The sequence below is a fragment of the Salmo salar genome, chromosome 28 (assembly GCF_965601325.2).
Source record: "Salmo salar chromosome 28, fSalSal1, whole genome shotgun sequence".
Lineage (NCBI taxonomy): Eukaryota > Metazoa > Chordata > Actinopteri > Salmoniformes > Salmonidae > Salmo > Salmo salar.
In genome coordinates, this window is record NC_138318.1 from 15,285,929 (window position 1) to 15,307,820 (window position 21,892).

At 42.3% G+C, this 21,892-nt stretch overlaps 1 protein-coding gene across 3 annotated transcripts in view; it reads left to right on the forward strand.

The window, feature by feature from the left end:
* mpripb (myosin phosphatase Rho interacting protein b) overlaps positions 1 to 21,892 on the forward strand; it is a 74,229-nt gene that overhangs the window by 26,104 nt on the left and 26,233 nt on the right. For all 3 annotated transcript variants that reach the window (XM_014179564.3, XM_014179563.3, XM_014179565.3), the window contains exons 4-9: positions 1,953 to 2,104; positions 2,221 to 2,486; positions 6,165 to 6,606; positions 9,744 to 9,870; positions 19,349 to 19,453; positions 21,204 to 21,260. In XM_014179564.3, the coding sequence (XP_014035039.1) occupies positions 1,953 to 2,104; positions 2,221 to 2,486; positions 6,165 to 6,606; positions 9,744 to 9,870; positions 19,349 to 19,453; positions 21,204 to 21,260 (1,149 nt within the window). The remainder of the gene's footprint in view (positions 1 to 1,952; positions 2,105 to 2,220; positions 2,487 to 6,164; positions 6,607 to 9,743; positions 9,871 to 19,348; positions 19,454 to 21,203; positions 21,261 to 21,892) is intronic.

Here is a 21,892-nt window from a genome sequence, read left to right on the forward strand (position 1 = left end):
CAGAGCAGGTGCTGGTTTCTTACGCTACTTGCCACCGGCCCGGGCAATAAATCTCCCCAGAAAAATGTAGCAATTATGGAGCGGGTGTACTCTACTTAATTCTAAAGCTGGCTCTGCGAGTCTCAGTCTGACACCATTTTGGAATGATATGATGAAGCCCATTCATCAAATCATTTTGGCTGGCACTGGCAGTTGGAGAAAGAAGTTGTACTTCATCAGCATTGAACTAGTGGGAATGCCCAAGTTTCCACCAAAATCTCAATACTTTACTTGACAGTTTGTTCATTGTGAGGATAAAGACCTGCTCGTTTAAAAACGTTATATTTTGGTGCGTTTGCTAGCTTTATTAGCAGTGTTTAATTGCCTCTTTGTGTGTCCCGTTCGTAGAAACTGTGAACAGAGTCAGAGAGACAGTCTGTGAGAAAGTTGTTAGCGATAATAATACCCCCGTGCAGCTAAACATAGCCGGCCCCATAGGAGGACAATAGGAGGATATGGGATTGGATCTGGAGTGGAGAAATCAAACCCACCCTATTCCCTATATAGCGCACTGCTTTTTATCCATAGTGTTCTGGTCAAAAGTAATGCACTATATAGGGAATAGGGTGGCATTTGGGACTCAGCCAGAGAGGATGAATGGCAGGGTTGGCAGATGGAGGAGTCTTTGTGTTGATGCCAGTATCAGATCAGACGACGTATACATACTCAAAGAACACACAGCCACTGGACTGGACTGGCCCTCTCTCTCTCTCGATGTGGGTTGGACTTGCCCTGGCCTTAGCTACAGATCTAGGATCAGGTTATCTTCCCCCAGTCCTAACCACAACCATTTGAGGGGAACAAGGGAAAAGTGTGTAATGCCTTCATGCTTTCTCCTTCACAGAGATAGAAAGGTGCATCTTTTATGAGACATTCCCCTCCTACCTCTCTCTCTCTCTCACTCTCTCACTCACTCACTCACTCACTCACTCACTCACTCACTCACTCACTCACTCACTCACTCACTCACTCACTCACTCACTCACTCACTCACTCACTCACTCACTCAGCGCAAAATTCCCCCTCGCCGTAGAGTAAAGAGACTAGCTTGCTGCAGTCTGTACTCTAAGTTTCTCTGAGTGTGACCCAGTGTAATTGCCATATTTGGAAGCCCTCATGGTTTACTGGCAGCTTGCATTAAAGCAGGATCCATGTGAATGGCCTTAAAAGGAGTTAAGGAGAGAAACAGCACCTGTTTTACATCTGCAGGCAGAGCACAGTTCAGTCTGGGCCTGATAACAACACTACAGGAATCTCACTGAACTAGAGAGACCATGCTGGGGTTCAGGGGGAATTCTAGGCGGTAGCAGGGCAATATGGAGTTTGGGAGAACACGGCTAAATTGTGCCTCTCCAAAGGCAAACATGCACTTATATGCAGAACCACGTGCGTTAGCAGTACCACACAAGGACACACAAACTTATTTAGTCCAGCCTCCCAGGGCTGTCACCTCCTCCATTTACTCCACTGGAACTGTATGGATTTCCCCCATTGTCCCGGCAACCTATCGATAACGGATACGTGACCTTTATAGTAGGGGCTGTATACGTCCTCTGTCTGTGGGAAAGAGTGAAGGAGGGAGGGAGGGATGGAGGAGGAAAAACAGACGTTGTGATATCTATCCACCTGTTATATAGCAGCTCCGGGTAGAAGTTTCCCTTAGGCTCAGACGGAGATCTAAGACCCCATGCCCCTTCAGCACCTATTAAAAGCTGTAGTTTCAACTGTGGCTGTTGAAAGAGACTAATCAGACTGTAGACTGTTCTTCCCAGTTTGCTACAAGGCAATCACCTCATCATTCTACTGATTGTTGTCCTGTTCTACTGGTATTTACCCTGGTATACAGTCTGTGTCATGTCAGGTTTGGCCATTACTTGTGACTGAATGTTGTTTCTCTGTTATTCCCCGTCTAGCCGAGCACGCTGCCCCAGGGCACGGTAAATATGAACCTGTGTGCTGACGTCATTGACGCAGAGCCCAAGACGGGCCAGAAGAACGCTCTCTGTATCATCACTCCTGAACAGGAGTACTTTATACGAGGGGAGAACAAAGAGATCATCAATGGGTAAACGCATGCGTGTGTGTAGTGTGTGTGTATGTATGTATGTATGTATGTGTGCTTACGTGTGTGTGTGTTCTCTATGCCTTCACTATCATTTTGTTCTTCTCTCTCTTTCCCAGGTGGACTGAACAGCTGGTGGTTTATCCCAGGACCAACAAGCAGAACCAGAAGAAGAAACGCAAGGTGGAGCCCACCACTTCTCAGGAGCCAGGACCAGCAAAGGTGGCTGTGACGGGCTCAGGTATCCCTGAGGCGGGCTCAGAGAAGGTTCAAGACTCCAGCTCCATCATCTGGCAGGAGGAGCTGAGCCAGAGAGAGGCTGAGGGGGCGGCCGTGTGGCCTTCTGCTGACCTGCCCTTGCTGGGCTCACCACCACCCTCTACAGGTATGGAGGAACCACAGCACATCTAGCCCCATAGTCCTCATCTTTAGTATAAACTAGGATACCGGTGAGAATGGCCTACTCTGGACAACTTGTTAGAACTGTTAAGTCATTGATAATAATCTGCCACATTATTTAATGTCATTACATTAAGATATAAGTGGGACATAGCTACAGTGCCCTCTGTAATTATTGGGACAGTGAAGCATTTTTTCTTCTTTTGTTTGTATTTGAAATGAAACAATGACTATGATGTTAAAGTGCAGAATGTCAGCTTTAATTTGAGGGTATTTTCATCCATATCGGGTGAACTGTTTAAAAATTACAGCATTTTTTGTAAACAGTCCCCCTTTTTTAGGGGACCAAAAGTATTGGGATAAATTCACTTAAATGCATATTCAACTAGTAAACTTTTATATGATATAACGACAACTTACACTGCCATAAATGCAAGGACAGAAAAGTAATGTTTTAGGTCACACGATTTTGGACAAATCTATCAAGACACCAACCATGGGAATGGGTTAAGCATAGGTTTTAAATTAACTAGTGAATTGTATTGAGTGCCCTCTGTAATTATTGGGGAAAATTTGTTGGATGCATTTGCTGTTTGTTTTGGTTGTTTTTCCAGATTATTTTGTGCCCAATAGAAATTAATGGTAAATAAGGTATTGTTTCATTTTGGAGTCACTTTTATTGTAGATTACAATATATGTTTCTAAACACTTCTACATTAATGTGGATGCTACTAAAAAATAAAAACTTTTACCACTTTTAGGTGATATCCAATTGGTAGTTAGTCTTGTCCCATCGCTGTAATTCTGGTATGGACTTGGGAGAGGCGAAGGTCGAGAGCCATGTGTCCTCCGAAACACAACCCTGCCAAGCTGCACTGCTTCTTGAAACACTCCTCGCTTAACCCGGAAGCTAGCTGCACCAATGTGTCGGAGAAAACACCGTCCAGCTGGCAACCAGAGTCAGCTTGCAGGTGCCCGGCCCGCCACAAGGAGTCACTAGAGCGCGATGGGACAAGGAAATCCCAGCCGGCCAAACCCTCCCCAAACCCAGACTACTCTGGGCCAATTGTGCGCCGCCTAATGGGTCTCCTGGTCATGGCCGGCAGTGACACAGCCTGGGATCGAACCCAGGTCTGTAGTGACGCCTCAAGCACTGCGATGAAGTGCCTTAGACCGCTGCGCCACTCGGGAGGCGACTATGGATAATCCTAAATGAATCGTGAATAATGATTAGTGAGAAAGTTACAGATGCACAAATATCATACCCCCCCTCCCCCCTAAAAATGCTAACCTCCCCTGTTGTTGTAATGGTGAGAGGTTAGCATGTCTTGGGGGTATGATGTTTGTGCGTCTAACTTTCTCACTCTTCATTATTCACGATTAATTCAGGATTATCTGTAGTCGTGGTAACATCCACATTAATGTAGAAGTGTTTAGAAACATATTCTATTCTTATTTACAATAAAAGTGTCTCCAAAATGAAACAATACATTATTTACCATTCATTTCTATCGGACACAAAATAATCTGAAAACCAACCAAAACGAACAGCAAATGCATCCAACAAATTTCCCCCAATAATTACGGAGGGCACTCAATACCATTATCATCGTTGGTGTCTTGATGAATTTGTCCAAAATCATGTGACATAAAACATGACTTTTCTGTCTGTTATTTATGGCAGTGTAAGTTGTTGTTGTATCATCCATTAAGCATTAATCAGTTAAATTAGACATTGAACTTGAATCCTGGATCTATCGGTCAAACTGTTTTTTGTATAGCGATCTCAGAAATGTAGTGTAACTACGGAACATTTAGTTTTTCCTTATGTTACGAGGTGAAAACAGTTTATGTATGCGATTGCAAAATCGAATGCTTTTAACCGAAAGAGTCACCTTACCTTGATGCTTACAACCTAAATCGATACTGTCATTAACGTGGTTCTTTTAATAATTATACATAATACTTGTTGGATGCGCATTTGGTATCGAGCTGTATAATTACGGCAAGATATTTTCATACCTCATCATCTGATCTAGGAAGGAATTTTCTGAATGACAGTCAAGTGACGAACAGCTGTTGCTGGAAAAAAGGTATTGGCGAGGAATGTCCAGAATATTTTGGTGTCTCATTTCTTACGTCGGTGAAGACCGTTGTGCCTGGATCCACGTTGTCTAAAATCCCTAGCGAATTTATGTTGATCATCTGTTATCTGCTTGATTTACAGCAGGGTGTCTTTAGATTTAACAGAGAATGCATCAAGGTAATGTGTTCATGTTTTCATATGTTTTTGTGCCTCAGATTGGACACTGTCTACTGTGCACAATTGTGTAGGATAGACTATTGCACAACACCCAACACTATTCTGATGAATTATTCTGAATATAATGACAACAAATGACATAGCCTAGTGGGCTACTTCACACTATGATCTGATAATGAAATAACATGACATATTTGTTTTGTGCGTGCAGCAAACTGTGAGTAGCATTTTTGAGTTACTTGTATACTTCTATAGTTTAGGTCAGAAACTGTACAAATTGTTCGCAACGCACTCGTTAGCATCTAGTTAGTATTCTCTATGGGATTCTACACATACCTGTTAGCATTGCTAATCTTTGGATTACCGAGTATCAGTGGGGTTTGAAAACAGCGCCCCTTGTGTTCAGTGCCGGTTTTACCTAATTTTGAGGTAAGGCACAAGGTCAGTATGAAGGTATGACAATCTGGATACCGCTCAAGCCTAGTTGCACTACTCTTTTGCGGTAAAACCATGTGCGGTTATTATGAGGACAATAACATCTAATGCTGGCTTCAGCTTGGCTTTCCATACCAATCCTTCCATTACAAAAAGGAACCTGGTTTTTGGATACTTTCTCATTGTAAAAACAGTGATGGTTGAGATTAGTGGTACTGCTATTCCTGGCTTTATTATGTGTGCCTGCGTCGGACACAGGCTACAGAAAAATCGGCATGCATCCAATTTATTTCACATTATTCTCACATTTTAGAATGTAATAATAATTTGAATATCAATGCATTATTCTTGAAGTGGTGATGGCCTACTTTAAAAAAAAAAAAAAGCTTTTTGAATGCTTTTTAGTGGTTGGGTTCTATATTAATCCCTATATGTCCAATTATATAAATGATACATTTTAACATTGAGGTCCTTAAATGTTAATTGAGCGCTTTAAAATTTAAGCTTTCTGCCCATATCAGATATGTCTATGTCCTGGGAAATGTTTTTGTTACTTACAACCTCATGGTAATCACATTAGCCTACGTTAGCTCAACCGTCCCGCGGGGGGACACCGATTCCATAGAGGTGAAAAAGTACCTGAGAGTCCTTGAATTTGACTTGCCAATGTCTGTATGAACCCTGCTTAAAGGATGTATAGGTGGATTTAGGGGCCTGTTTGCATATATTCCTCTAAGTACACATGTGGAACTGCATAAAAAAATCATTTTATTTTTGTTTCGAACCATTTTGAAGTTATCCCAATGTCACACATTGGCCCCATTATTTATAGTAATTGTGTTAGCAAGCTACACAGCTGTAAAATATTATAACATTAGAATTTAGAGATGGTAAGAGAGTCTTTTTCTACTGTTGTTCTCATCTATCCTTCACCATCTTTGACCCTCCACCCCCTCCCTCTTCCAGGTGACTGTGGTTCCGTGGGTCGGGGCTCGGACGCCGGCTCAGTCAACGGTGACGAGGTGGACCGTAGCGGCCTCCCTCTCCACGGCTCAGTCCCGCTCCCCCACCACGACCTCCTGTCTCCCACGGGCTCCTGCTCCAGCCTGGGCGGGGTGCCCCGCTGCCTCTCCCCGGTCCCCAGTGACCCTTTCCCCTCCGGCAGCTCCCTGCTGTCCAACGGCTCCCACATCAGTGGCTCTGTTAGCTCGCTGGACTCTGACGCCAGCGGCAGCACGGTGACCAGCACAGAGAGCCACCCGGCGGGGCGGTTAGGGCTAGGCCACAGCGGGCACAATGATACGCCACGGTCCAGGAGGCTGGAGGCCGAGGCCAGGAAGGCAGAGAAGAGGAGTCGAGTGAGGAGTCCTGGTGAGGAGAAAGAGGCCGTGTTCAGTCCCGAAAGGAGGCAAGTCTGTCTTTGTCTGTCCATATGTTTGCATGTCTGTTCTTAGTTCAGAGAGACAAAAAAGAAAGGCCCATGTTCAGACCTAAGAGGTCAGTCTAATGAGAATAAAAGAAGGTTACAGACTTCAGTCATCGTTTCTTACCTGGGATATATTTATCAAAGTAAAGCCTTAGCTGTTAATCAGGTACTTGTATAGTCTGGTAAACCAGGTTAGTGAACTCTGCTGTCTGACTGCCAGGTTACAGACCAGCAGGCGCTGTGGCCTGGAAGGACATCAGTGGAGATTCCAATGATGCAGCGACACACACGGTCTCTGCTTCTAAACACACTTGCACAGATACACACACACACACACACACAGCCTTGTGATGCACACACACCCCCAACGAAGCTGCGTCAAAACACACACACTCAGACCAAAAGGAAAAGGCTGTGCTTGGTGAAATCGCTGAATCTCTGCGTTCCACAGTTCCGTTATACTTCTCACGAGTTATGTATGTACAGTTGATGTCGAAAATGTACATACATCTTAGCCAAATATATTTCAACTCAGTTTTTCACAGTTCCTGACATTTAATCCAGGTAAAATGTCCCTGTCTTAGGTCAGTTAGGATCACCACATTATTTTAAGAATGTGAAATGTCAGAATAATATTAGAGAATGATTTATTTCAGCTTTTATTTCTTTCATCACATTCCTAGTGGGTCAGACATTTACATACAATCAATTTGTAGGCCTCCTTGCTCGCACAAGCTTTTTCAGTTCTGCCCACAAATGTTCAAGAGGATTGAGGTCAGGGCTTTGTGATGGCCACTCCAATACCTTGACTTTGTTGTCCTTAAGCCATTTTGCAACAATTTGGAAGCATGCTTGGGGTCATTGTCCATTTGGAAGACACATTTGCGACCAAGCTTTAACTTCCTGACTGATATCTTGAGGTGTTGCTTCAATATATCCACATAATTTTCCTACCTCATGATGCCATCTATTTTGTGAAGTGCACCAGTCCCTCCTGCAGCAAAGCACCCCCACAACATGATGCTGCCACCCCCGTGCTTCACGGTTGGGATGGTGTTCTTCGGCTTGCAAGCCTCCCCCTTTTTCCTCCAAACATAACGATGGTCATTATGGCTAAGCAGTTCTATTTTTGTTTCATCAGACCAGAGGACATTTGTCCAAAAAGTACGATCTTTGTCCCCATGTGCAGTTGCAAACCATAGTCTGGCTTTTTTATGGCAGTTTTGGAGCAATAGCTTCTTCCTTGCTGAGCAGCATTTCAGGTTATGTCGGTATAGGACTTGTTTTACTGTGGATATAGATACTTTTGTACCTGTTTCCTCCAGCATCTCCACAAGGTCCTTTGCTGCCGCTCTGTGATTGATTTGCACTTTTCGCACCAAAGTACATTCATCTCTAGGAGACAGAACGCGTCTCCTTCCTGAGTGGTATGACGGCTGTGTGGTCCCTTGGTGTTTATACTTACTATTGTTTGTACCGATGAACGTGGTACCTTCAGACGTTTGAGAAATTGCTGCCAAGGATGAACCAGACTTGTGGTCGTCTACAATTTTTTTTCTGAAGTCTTGGCTGATTTCTTTTGATTTTCTCATGATGTCAAGCAAAGAGGCACTGAGTTTGAAGGTATGCCTTGAAATACATCCACAGGTACACCTCCAATTGACTCAAATGATGTCAATTTGCCTATCAGAAGCTTCTAAAGCCGTGACATAATTTTCTGGAATTTCCAAGCTGTTTAAAGGCACAGTCAACCTAGTGTATGTAAACTTCTGACCCACTGGAATTGTGATACAGTGAATTATAAGTGAAATAATTGGTCTGAAAGCAATTGTTAGAAAAATGACTTGTGTCATGCACAAAGTAGATGTCTTAACCGACTTGCCAAAACTATAGTTTGTTAACAAGAAATGTGTGGAATAGTTGAAAAACGAGTTTTAATGACTCCAACCTTAGTGTATATAAACTTCCGACTTCAACTGTAATAATTACCTTTCCCTGCAGTTTTATTAGGGCTGAGGTTCAGCATAAACACACTGAATAAACAGGCTTTGTACTTTCCATTCGCCCATCATCCGCTCCTGGCTCTGTTCTAGGAAAGGGTCAAGAGGTTAAGCGGACACACCCACACCACACCCACCCACCTCATCCCCTCATCCAAAACCAGGCCTGAGAGGAAGAGCTTAACGAGAGAGCAAGGAAGAGATCAGGAATGTCCAGTAGACTGATAAAAATTGGTCCATTTGGTTTCATTTTGGAACACTGCCATTCTGCTCCCCAGCAGCCAACTAGCATTCTATTCCATAATTATTGCACACAAATACAAACAACACACACACACACACACACACACACACACACACACACACACACACACACACACACACACACACACTGCCACTCGGCTTCTTCACTGGCTGGTGGGGTGCAAACAGTCATGTGACTGAAAATACCTCTCGTCCTCTCTCTCTCTCCATTTCTTCCTTTCTCTCTCCCTCACTCGTTGCCTTGTAAGGAAGCCAGCTACCACCGAGGATTCCCCTAATAAGGGCACAGTAAAAAAAAAAAAATTAATATTTACAAGCGACTCTCGCCCCTCATAAACCGAGGGTAGAACGAAAGACGTGAGGGGGGAATACATCAAAGCTGCCAGTGTATCTATCGTTTCACTGCATGTCTGTGCTGTGTTTACAGAAGTTGGAATGGAAAGGTTGGGGTGACAGTCACAGGAGTATGAGCCTAAACTGTCCTTCTCTATGTCATCATGTCTGTTACTCAACTTTCATGTAGCAGTGTATTGTAATGTTCACTTATAAACGTGAATTATGCAACGTTTACCCACCACACACCCATACATGTGTGTCCCCCCACACACACACACACACACACACACACACACACACACACACACACACACACACACACACACACACACACAGGAAAAACTACAGTATCCAACAAAGTTAATCTATTCTCTCCACCTGAGAAGGAAGTCTATTTTTTTGCCATACCCAAAACCATTGTACCATTTTTTTTTAATCCACAAAACAAAAGTTAAACTAAAGGCCTCTGACCTCTAGCCTTCACCGCTGACCTTTAACCTCGTTCCATATGTGTTCTAGTCGATCTGGGGTGATAGAGAAGCTGGAGGCATTGGAGCTGGAGAATGCAGAGAGGATGGAGGTGGAGGAGGCTGGGAGGACTGGAGCCAGACAGGGCCGCAGCGAACACAGACGCTTCCATAGAGAGGTACAACTACAGCACTGTGTGTATGTGTGGTACAGAGATTGTACCCCCTTTAAACCCATTCAGTTGAACTTGATCTTAGAGAGGTCTTAGGGTATGAGTACAGGCTTAGCCTTTTGCGGGGGCAGCACCTGATTGTCCTAGCTGACTCAGGACAGTGCTAACATTGTCTAGTAGTTCAGGGTTTCCCAAACTTTATAAAAGTACAGAATCAGAGCTTCAAAATGGCATATAATGCACTGTAGTTGGAGGAAACATGGGGAAGTAATCCTGATTTAAAAAATGTATACATTTATAATCCCATTTATGAGAAAAAGGCATTCAAACATTTTGCTGTGATTTTTCACGCTTGCTCTACGTCAGTGGTTCCCAAACTTTTTATAGTCCCGTACCCCTTCAAACATTCGACCTCCAGCTGCATACCCCCTCTAGCACCAGGATCAGCGCACTCTCAAATGTTGTTTTTTGCCATCATTGTAAGTCTGCCACACACACTATATGCCACATTTATTAAACATAAGAATTAGTGTGAGTTTTTGTCACAACCCGGCTCGTGGGAACTGACAGAGATCTTATAGGTCCAGTGCACTAATAATAATAATAATCAATAATTTTGCCCTTTATTTAACCATCTTACATATAAAACCTTATTTGTTCATCGAAAATGGTGAATAACTCACCACAGGTTAATGAGAAGGATGTGCTTGAAAGGAGGCACATAACTCTGCAATGTTGAGTTGTATTGGAGAGTCTGTCTTAAATAATTTTCCACACAGTCTGTGCCTGTATTTAGTTTTCATTCTAGTGAGGGCCGAGAATCCACTCTCATGTAGTTACAACAGTGTCTTAACATCTCGATTTGCCAAGGCAGGATACTCTGAGCACAGCTCAATCCAGAAATCTGGCAGTGGCTTCTGATTTAAATCACATTTTCACAGAATCGCTTGTTGCAATTTCGATGAGGCTCTCTTGTTCAGATATCGGTAAGTGGACTGCAGGCAGGGCATGAAAGGGATAACGAATCCAGTTGTGTCATCCGTTTCGGGAAAGGACCTGCGTAATTGCACACGCAACTCACTCAGGTGTTTCGCTATATCACATTTGACATTGTCCGTAAGCTTGAGTTCATTTGCACACAAAAACTCATACCATGATAGAAAGACGTGTGTGTTGTCCTTGTTAATGCAGACAGAGAAGAGCTCCAACTTCTTTATCATAGCCTCAATTTTGTCCCGCACATTGAATATAGTTGCGGAGAGTCCCTGTAATCCTAGATTCAGATCATTCAGGCGAGAAAAAACATCACCCAGATAGGCCAGTAGTGTGAGAAACTCGTCGTCAGACAAGTGCAAATTATGGTCAGTAAAGAAAACTTTAAGCTTGTCTCTCAATTAAAAAAAATAAAAACGTGTCAATACTTTGCCCCTTGATATCCAGCAGTATGTTGTAAAAGCGTTACATGGTTGCTGCCCATATCATTGCATAGTGCAGAAAATACACGAGAGTTCAGGGGTCTTGCTATAACAAAGTTAACTATTTTCACTGTACTGTCCAAGACGTCTTTCAAGCTGTCGGGCATTCCCTTGGCAGCAAGAGCCTCTCGGTGGATGCTGCAGTGTACCAAAGTGACGTCGGGAGCAACTGCTTGCACGTGCGTTACCACTCCACTATGTCTCCCTGTCATGGCTTTTGCACCATCTGTACAGATACCAACACATCTTGACCACCAAAGTCCATTTGATGTCACAAAGCTGTCCAGTACTTTAAAAAGATCCTCTCCTGTTGTCCTGGTTTGCAGAAGAGGATGTCTTCCTTAATTGACCCCCCATAAACATAACGGACATACACCAGGATCTGTGCCAGGCCCGCCACGTCTGTTCACTCATCCAGCTGTAACGCATAGAATTCACTGGCTTGTATGCGAAGCAGTAATTGTTTTAAAACATCTCCTGCCATGTCACTGATGCGTCATTAAACAGTGTTGTTTGATGAAGTCATTGTCTGTATAGTTTTTTGGGCCTTTGCCCCCAGCATTGTCCCAGCCATATCCACGGCAGCAGGAAGAATTAAGTCCTCCGCAATAGTATGGGACTTGCCTGTCCTAGCCACTTGGTAGCTCACCATATAAGGCGCTCCTAGCCCCTTCTTATCAATGGTATCTGTTGCTTTTATACGTCTTACTACTCGAAAGTCGTCTTAATTCTCGCTCAAAAAACTCCTGTGGCTTATTTTTCAAATGGGCATGTTTTGTTTCTAAATGTCTGCGCAAGAGTTTCATCGAGTTGTGAGATTGTACTTTTGCACATATAACACACTGTGGCTGAGGAAAGGCACTACTCCCAATATAAATGAACCCCAAATCAATGTGGTTCTCATCATATTTGCGCCTCTTTGATGGTCCAACGTCCCTGTCTGTTCGGTGCTTCCCGGGTAAGGGGGCAGTAACTCTTCGGCTCCATCAGATTCACAACTGTCAGTGTCCATGCTAGCTGGGCTAACAACAATTGTAGAATTACTGATGCTAGCATTGGATGAGCTCGTGGAAGCAGAACAACTTGTGTCGTCGACAGGTGCAGGTGTAGTACTGCTGGTAGTGATGCTATTGTTCTGTTGTCATTGTTTTTATTTCATAATAATAATAATTATATATATATATATATATATATTTTTCCTTCTTGGTTGATGTTTTATTTTTCTGTAAACAATGGCTTGTTGCGGGACGACGCAAGCTACAACTGTACCTGTATGCAACTGTCAAGCTAGCTATATAGCTTACAAAAGCTAGCAATGAAAACTACTATATGGTTGAGATAATGTATGTACGGTGCATTCGGGAAGTATTCAGACCCCTTCATTTTTCCCACATTTTGTTACATTACAGCCTTATTCTAAAATTGATTAAAATCGTATTTTAATCTGTCTACACACAATACCCCATAATGACATAGCAAAAACAGGTTTTTAGGAATTTTTGCTAATTTATTAAAAATAAAAAACATACCTTATTCACATAAGTATTCAGACCTTTTGCTATGAGACTCGAAATTGAGCTCAGGTGCATCCTGTTTCCATTGATAATCCTTGAGATGTTTCTACAACTTGATTGGAGTCCACCTGTGGTAAATTCAATTGATTGGACATGATTTGGAAAGGCACACACCTGTCTATATAAGGTCCCACAGTTTACAGTGCATGTCAGAGCAAAAACCAAGCCATGAGGTCGAAGGAATTGTCCGTAGAGCTCCGAGACATGATCTGTGGAAGGGTACCAAAACATTTCTGCAGCATTGAAGGTCCCTCAAGAACACAGTGGCCTCCATCATTCTTAAATGGAAGAAGTTTGGAGCCACCAAGGCTCTTCCTAGAGCTGTCCGCCTTCCAAACGGAGCAATCGAGGGAGAAGGGCCTTGGTCAGGGAGGTGACCAAGAACCCGATGGTCACTCTGACAGAGTTCCTCTGTGGAGATGGGAAACCTTCCAGAAGGACAACCATCTCTGCAGCACTCCACCAATCAGGCCTTTATGGTAGAGTGGCAAGGCAGAAGCTACTCTTCAGTAAAAGGCACATGACAGCCCGCTTGGCGTTTGCCAAAAGGTACCTAAAGGACTTTCAGACCATGAAACAAGATTTTCTGGTCTGATGAAACCAAGATTGAATGGCAAGCGTCATGTCTGGAGGAAACCTGGCACCATCTCTATGGTGAAGCAGTGGCAGCATCATGCTGTGGGGATGTTTTTCAGCGGCAGGGACTGGGAGACTAGTCAGGATTGAGGGAAAGATGAATGGAGCGAAGTACAGCCATCCTTTATGAAAACCTGCTCCAGAGCACTCAGCCCCAGTCTGAGGTCTTAAGGTTCACCATTCAACAGGACAACGACCCTAAGCACACAGCCAAGACAACGCAGGAGTGGCTTCGGGACAGGTCTCTGAATGTCCTTTAGTTAACCATACACAAGGTAGATACTCTACCTGCCCTACTGGCTGCTGGCCAAATTAGCTAAAGTTCTTGATTCAAGTTACTAAGATAAATAAAACGTCTTAAATTAGCACTTTTGCGTTAATGTCTTTTGAGGTATTTTCTGAACAGCTTCTCACTTTTTTGTTAATCCAGTTTTCAGTTCAACCACACACCATTTACAAACTAATTTGTGGTGCCCAAATGAAAAATGACAGTTGGAACTCTCTTATTTCTTGTTTCTAGGCTACCAGTTACAATGCTTTTAGCTTGCGGTTTGCGCCGTGCCTTTATGCAGATGGTATACAAAAAGTTTATCTAGTGTCTGAAAGAATTATATAGATGTAATATTTGTCAAATTATTGAAAACAAGTTGTACTTAACATACAGTGAGGGAAAAAAGTATTTGATCCCCTGCTGATTTTGTACGTTTGCCCACTGACAAAGGAATGATCAGTCTATAATTTTAATGGTAGGTTTATTTGAACAGTGAGAGACAGAATAACAACAAAAAATCCAGAAAAACGCATGTCAAAAATGTTATAAATTGATTTGCATTTTAATGAGGGAAATAAGTATTTGACCGCCTCTCAATTAGAAAGATTTCTGGCTCCCAGGTGTCTTTTATACAGGTAACGAGCTGAGATTAGGAGTACACTCTTAACTTCTATGGGCTAGGTGGGACGTGACCATCCCATCTTCGGGACACACTATTCAACAGCCAGTGAAATAGCATGGCGCGAAATACAAAACAGCAAAAATCTCAATTTCATTTTCTCAAACAATCAACTATTTTACACCATTTTAGAGATAAACTTCTCGTTAATCTATCCACATTGTCCGATTTCAAAAAGGCTTTACGGCGAAAGCATAAAATTCGATTATGTTAGGACAAAAACTTCACAAGAAAAACCACACAGCCATTTTCCAAGCAAGGACATGCATCACAAAAACCAAATACAGCTAAAATATTCACTAACCTTTGATCTTCATCAGATGGCACTCATAGGACTTCATGTTACACAATACATGTATGTTTTGCTCGATAAAGTTCATATTTATATCCAAAAACCCCGTTTTACATTGGCGTGTGATGTTCAGAAAATATTTTGCCTCCAAATCTGCCGGTGAATCAGCACAACAATTTACAAAAATGCTCATCATAAACGTTGATAAAATATTAAACTGTTATTCAAAGAATTATAGATAACCATCTCCTTTATGCAACCGCTGTGGCAGATTTCAAAAAAGCTTCACGGGGAAAGCACACTTTGCAATAATCTGAGTACGGCGCTCAGAAACATACACCAGGCAATACAGATACCCGCCATTTTGGAGTCATCTAAAATCATAAATAGCATTATACATTTTCACTTACCTTTGATGATCTTCATCAGAAGGCACTTCCAGGAATCCCAGGTCCACAATAAATGTTGTTTTGTTCGATAAAGTCCATAATTTATGTCCAAATACCTCCTTGTTGTTTGCGCGTTCAGTAAGCTACTCCAAGGAAGCGCGCCGAAAATTTCACGACAAAAAGTCCCAAAAAAGTTCTATTTACGTTTGTAGAAACATGTCAAACGTTGTATAGCATCAATCTTTAGGGCCTTTTTAACATAAAATATTCCAACCGGACGATTCCAATGTCTTGAAAAACGTTATGGAACACAGCTACCTCATTACGTGAATGCGCGCCAATGAACTCATGTCATTTTCTGAGTCACCAACTCCGTGGTTTTGTCTCTCCAAGGGTGATGGTCGGATTCGCGTTTATCATCGAAGGAATGAGCATTACACCGAGGCCTGTACTCTGGAGCTGGATTGATTTGGAGGTGGAGGGTCCGTCATGGTCTGGGGCGGTGTGTCACAGCATCATCAGACCGAGCTTGTTGTCATTGCAGGCAATCTCAATGCTGTGTGTTACAGGGAAGACATCCTCCTTCCTCATGTGGTAGCCTTCCTCAGGCTCATCCTGACATGACCCTCCAGCATGACAATGCCACCAGCCGTACTGCTTTTTCTGTGCGTGATTTCCTGCAAGACAGGAATGTCAGTGTTCTGCCATGGCCAGCGAAGAGCATTCAGCGAAGAGCATTCCCCCCAGAAATGTCCGGGAACTTGCCAAGGTGCCTTGGTGGAAGTGTGGGGTAACATCTCACAGCAAGAACTGGCAAATCTGGTGCAGTCCATGAGGAGGAGATGCACTGCAATATTTAATGCAGCTGGTGACCACACCAGATACTGACTGTTACTTTTGATTTTGACCCCCCCTTTGTTCAGGGACACATTATTCCATTTCTGTTAGTCACATGTCTGTGGAACTTGTTCAGTTTATGTCTCAGAGGCTGCTGCCTATAGACATAGATTAGGAATCACTGGCCACTTTAAGGAAATGAAACACTAGCCACTTTAATAATGTCTCCGTATCTTTCATTACTCATCTAATATGTGTTTATACTGTTTTCTATTCTATGCCACTGTATCTTAGTCCAATGCCGCTCTGATATATATATATATTCTTAATCCATTCCTTACTTAGATGTACATGTATTTTGGGTATATGTTGTGAAGCTGTTAGATATTACTGCACTGTCGGAGCTAGAAGCACAAGCATTTCGCTAAACCATCTGCTAAACACATTTATGTGACCAATTAAAATTGATTTGATACTGTCAGTATTTGTCATCATATAGAGAAAATAAGATGTCGACATAGGCCTGTCTCAGGATATCTAATGAGTCAATATCCGGCCATACCATGTATGATATATAGAAAAATATGGATTTCATATTCTAAAACTTATTGAGCATGTGCTGAAAACTTAGAAATGCATCAGAAAACGTCCTTATTTTCAGCATATCAAGACCCGGATATGGACCTCAGCCAACAGAAAGAAGCATATCTGGAGTCAATATAGCTTATTATCTTGAATGTGCTGAGAAAACACAGATATGCGATGTATACAGTCAGTATTTGACAACATGAAGAGAGAAAATAGGATGTCACATATCTCAGGATATTGAACGAGTACATATCCGGCCATAGGATATGTCCATGTGTGATTGAGAATGGTCTGTATTCTCTAGAATATTAAAAAAAAACGTGTAATGTAAAGATATCCCCTGATATGGACCCTTTCCTCCCAGTGAAACCTCCCTGGTCTTTGTAGTTGAACCTGTGCTTGAAATTCACCTTTCGAGTGATGGACCTTACACGTAATTGTATGTGTGGGGTTATTCAAAAACACCTATTATTGAACACTGAATGAGTCCATGCAACTTATTATGCGATTTGTTGAGAACATTTTTGACTCCTGAACTTTACATGATTTAAGTTTGCCATAACATCGGGGTTGCGTGGCATTTCAGCTTTTAATTTCTAAAATGTTCTACTAACAAAATTCCACTTTGACATTATGGGGTATTGTGTGTAGATCAGTGACACAAAATCTCAATTTAATCAGTTTTAAATTCAGGTTGTAACGTAACAAAATGTGTAAAGAGTTGTGAATACTTTCTGAAGGCACTGTATATTGTATATACTGTCTATTTGTATCCTGGATATTTCTTAATCGCTTATCTTTTTTTTGTTCTTTTTTAAATGATTTGTGTATTAGTGTTGTACTGTTAGACATTTATTGCACTGCTAGGGCTAGAAACATGCATTTCTCTGCTGCTGCTTTAACATATGCTAATCTGTTTACGTGACAAATAAACTTTGATTTGAAATGACACAGCACTGGATCTCTGAAATAGGAGCTTTGTTAGATTCTATGAGCTCTTGCACATGAAGCAGATTTTTTCTGTCTCGTGTGTGTGTGTGTGTGTGTGTATATATGTGTGTGTATATATATATATATATATATATATATATATATATATATATATATATATATATATATATATATATATATTCTCTGTGTCTGTCTGTGTGCGTGTGTCCTTGTTTCGGTTAGAGGTCAAAGGATCTGGAGAGTGTGCTGTATTCATTTCCAGTTTCCATTATGTGGCTGCATTCCCATGATGATACGAACTTCCCTTTCCCACTCTGCCCTTGCCGGGACAAAACGCCTCTGTTGTAGGACCAACAACAGAAAGACCTCAAAGAGAGAGACTGTACCCAAAATGTTCCTCCAAAAAAGTGTCCCGGGCCAAAGTGCCCCCAGAAGAGAACTGTTTTTATGACCAGTTTGTCCTGTCTGTGTTGTTGAGCATAAGGTCACTTGTAGTAAACATCATCCCACCTGCACTTACATTCTCTCTCTCAATTCAAGGGCTTTATTGGCATGGGAAACGTCTATGTTAACATTGCCAAAGCAAGTGAAGTAGATAATAAACAAAAGTAAAATGAACAATAAAAATGAACAGTAAACATTACACTCACAGAATTTCCAAAAGAATAAAGACATTTCAAATGTCATATTATGTATATATACAGTATTGTAACGATGTGCAAATAGTGAATGTACAAAAGGGAAAATTAATAAGCATAAATATGGGTTGTATTTACAATGGTGTTTGTTCTTCACTGGTTGCCCTTTTCTTGTGGCAACAGGTCACAAATCTTGCTGCTGTGATGGCACACTGGTATTTCACCGAGTAGATATGGGAGTTTATCAAAATTGGGTTTGTTTTCGAATTCTTTGTGGATCTGTGTAATCTGAGGGAAATATGTGTCTCTAATATTGTCATACATTTGGCAGGAGGTTAAGAAGTGCAACTCAGTTTCCACCTCATTTTGTGGGCAGTGTGCACATAGCCTGTCTTCTCTTGAGAGCCAGGTCTGCCTACTGCGGTCTTTCACAATAGCAAGGCTATGCTCACAGAGTCTGTACATAGTCAAAGCTTTCCTTAAGTTTGGGTCAGTCACAGTGGTCAGGTATTCTGCCACTGTGTACTCTCTGTTTAGGGCCAAGTAGCATTCTAGTTTACTGTTTTTTTTGTTAATTCTTTCCAATGTGTTAAGTAATTATCTTTTTGTTTTCTCATGATTTGGTTGGGTCTAATTGTGTTGCTGTCCAGGAGCTCTGTGGGGTGTGTTTGTCTCTCTCTCTCCTCTCCTTTTCTATCTCTACTGTTCTCTCTCTCTCTCCACCTCTCTCTCGTTCTTTCTGAGACACACCGCTCCTGGATGGGGCTTGTTTTCTTCTGCATCAGAGCATTGTCTTTGTTTCCATTCTCTGGTTCAGTGAAAGGCTGTTGGGTTCAGTTCCATGTTAGAATATGTGTGATTCTGTTAAAAAATAACTTGTTCTTGTGACAGTGCAGAGAGATGTTAGCACATGTTAAACTGTTCACACGGGAGGATTGTTCTTCTCATAAAAACATAAATCGCATACCACAGAAATGAAGGCTATAATATGTTTGGTAGGTAGACTGTTCTGTAAAAGTGTGAGGGATAATTGGGAGAACCGGAATTGCGCTGATGACACATTGATATGACTCCTTTCAGATGTAGACACTCAGATACGAGCCATTTTGACACACGTGGCTGCTGTAGTGTTGACGTCATGTTGTGTGTTTCAGGAGCAGAGACATGACCTGGGCCAGAGCCTGGACTTCCCCTCCACTCTGCCCCCTCTGAGACGAGCCAAGTCCCTGGACCGCAGGACCACCGAGTCTGTCATGACTGTTAGTACCATTTTACTCTCCTCTCTTCTGTCGTTCCGTCTTACTACGTTACCTCTCGGGGTGTGCCTACTCAAACACACACCAGGGAGAGTTTGAAACTGAGAACATTGTAATCAATGAGCGTTGTTTACCTAAGGCGTGTGTGCGTGTTCTTGTATGTGTGGGCTAAGCTGAAGGAGCTTTCTCTCCAGGGCCAGACAACACCACAATAGTTCTGCTGTTCTCCTAAAGCTGCGGTGTTAGAGGTCATCAGCAATGCCAGGACTTTAGCCCGGCTGAGTTGAGGGGTCGTTGGGTAACATTGTGGGTATAAGGGTTGGGTAACAGGGTTAAGAGTATTTGGGTTGAGAAAGGGCCCAGCAGGCCTTAGCTAGTGTAAATGTTATGATAATGAGCCACTGTGTCCTATTAAAGCACTAAACCTTTTAACCACATGGAGTTTTTGGCTAGAAAATCATGTCGTTACAGCAGCTTTGGTTGGGAAATGATACTCCTGGCTTGGCTGTAGTAATGAATGAATGAACCCATATTGGTACACAGAGTGCCTAGGCCCTCAAGGGATTGTTATAGTTTCATAAAGTTGATTATCTATTAATCTGCACCTCATGAACTTTGACAAATTCATTAGGTATTTTGGGGGGTCTTTTAGTTCCTACTCTTTTGGGCTGTATTCATGACCAGGGTTTTTATGACTGGGATGTTAGATGATTATACTGTAAACTAACAGACAGTCAAGGGCACGGTGATGGGTGATGTGGTTAGGACATACTGTTTCAGAGCTGGTTGGTTGGTGTCCTGGATGTCCTAATGCAGTCCTCCATGCTACAGGGGGCAGCACAGTCTCCTCTCCTGTCCAGGTTATCTTCTTGCTACTCGTGTTCGGCCATGGCCCTCAGGCCTCTGTGTGTCGGCACCCATTCTGCTGTGTGTGTTTGTGAGAGAAAGTGTGTGTGTGGGTGTGAGTGTGGGTGTGCCACAAACCAGCACTGCTTCCCCAGGGCACTTTGTGTGTTTTCTTCCACTGTGTGAAACCACAACAGACATTAAATGTTTTACTGGACTTGTACAGAAGGCTCTGTGATGCTGAATGGAGTAGGTACATATTTCGCCTAACCACTGGTCCAGGGTCAGTTACTATTGTATCCTCCTAATGTTTATGGTAGGATTGGTGGTAAGGTAATCTGATCCTAGATATGTGATCAGGGGAAACTCCTACCTCGCGCAGAGCCAGCATGTGGAGGGTGTTTTCCTGCTCTTTCTCAGACATCAAGTTTTGTTTTGAAGGTTGACCAAAGTTAACTGATGAAGGGTCTTTTTGAACCTTACAAATGTTCGAGATAGTCGTTACAAATTTTCTAAATTGTCTAAATACGTTGCCATCTAAGTAACAAAGTGCAGAAAATGTAGCATGTTGGATTTAAAATGCTTCTGTCAGCTATGCACTCTAGTTGCTTAGTTGGGTTAATTCATACTTTTCTTTCAGCTCTGGGTGCCTGTAAGTATGACCTGTTAAAATGATGGAGTCCTAAGTGGAACCGAGATGGGCTATGTGGTTTTTAAAAGGCTGCAAGTTTGGTATCTGTGTGTTTCAGCATCTCTTGGTTCATCTTGCATGATCTTACTGTGTGGGTTCACTGGACTGCCACTAGACCACAGGTTGATTTAATTGGCATTTTTAGAGAGTACATTTTATGTTATGCTTTTAGGGATGGTGTGTAATAATGCTGAGCATATTTGTTTCTCATTCCAGCCCGACTTGCTGAACTTCAAGAAAGGTTGGATGGTGAAGCTGGATGAGCAAGGACATGTAAGCAATAAATTAAACCTACGAACATCACCAGAACAACTGATGTTGCTTTTCTAATGCTTCAGGGAAATTTAAACACTTGAAAAAAATAACATTTATTGATGCCATGAGATTTGAAAATGGTACTTTTCTTTTTGGTGAGTTTATCAAAGTGGGCAGTCGGTCGAAGTTCAAACGGTTATCTGAACGTTCACCTAAAACATTCTAGAATGTCTGTAGCATTCTATGGCCTTTTAGTGCCACGCGTCAGTCAGTCTTTGATGGCACAGCTTCAATGGGTGACAGTTGAAAGGGTAATGTGGTGCTTCTCTTTTTACAGCAGGTCTATGCTCTTTTACAGCTATGTTTATTGCGAAGACTGATGCTCCAACGCTATATTACACAGTCTAAATGAACATTAAGCTTTCATAGAAATCGTTACTTTTCAGAGGGCTACCAACATCACTTCAGTCTCCTCCGCTGTCATAGGGGTTTGTTCTTGTCTTTCTCTTTGCTGTGTGTATTGCACACAGAAGCCAAGCTTCCAATGTCATTACTCCATTATTTCTTAGTTTCTCATAACTCTCACTGGCACTAAATGGATGTTTTTATTCTCAGTCTACAGCAGTAACAGAACAGTTTCTGTATTCCCA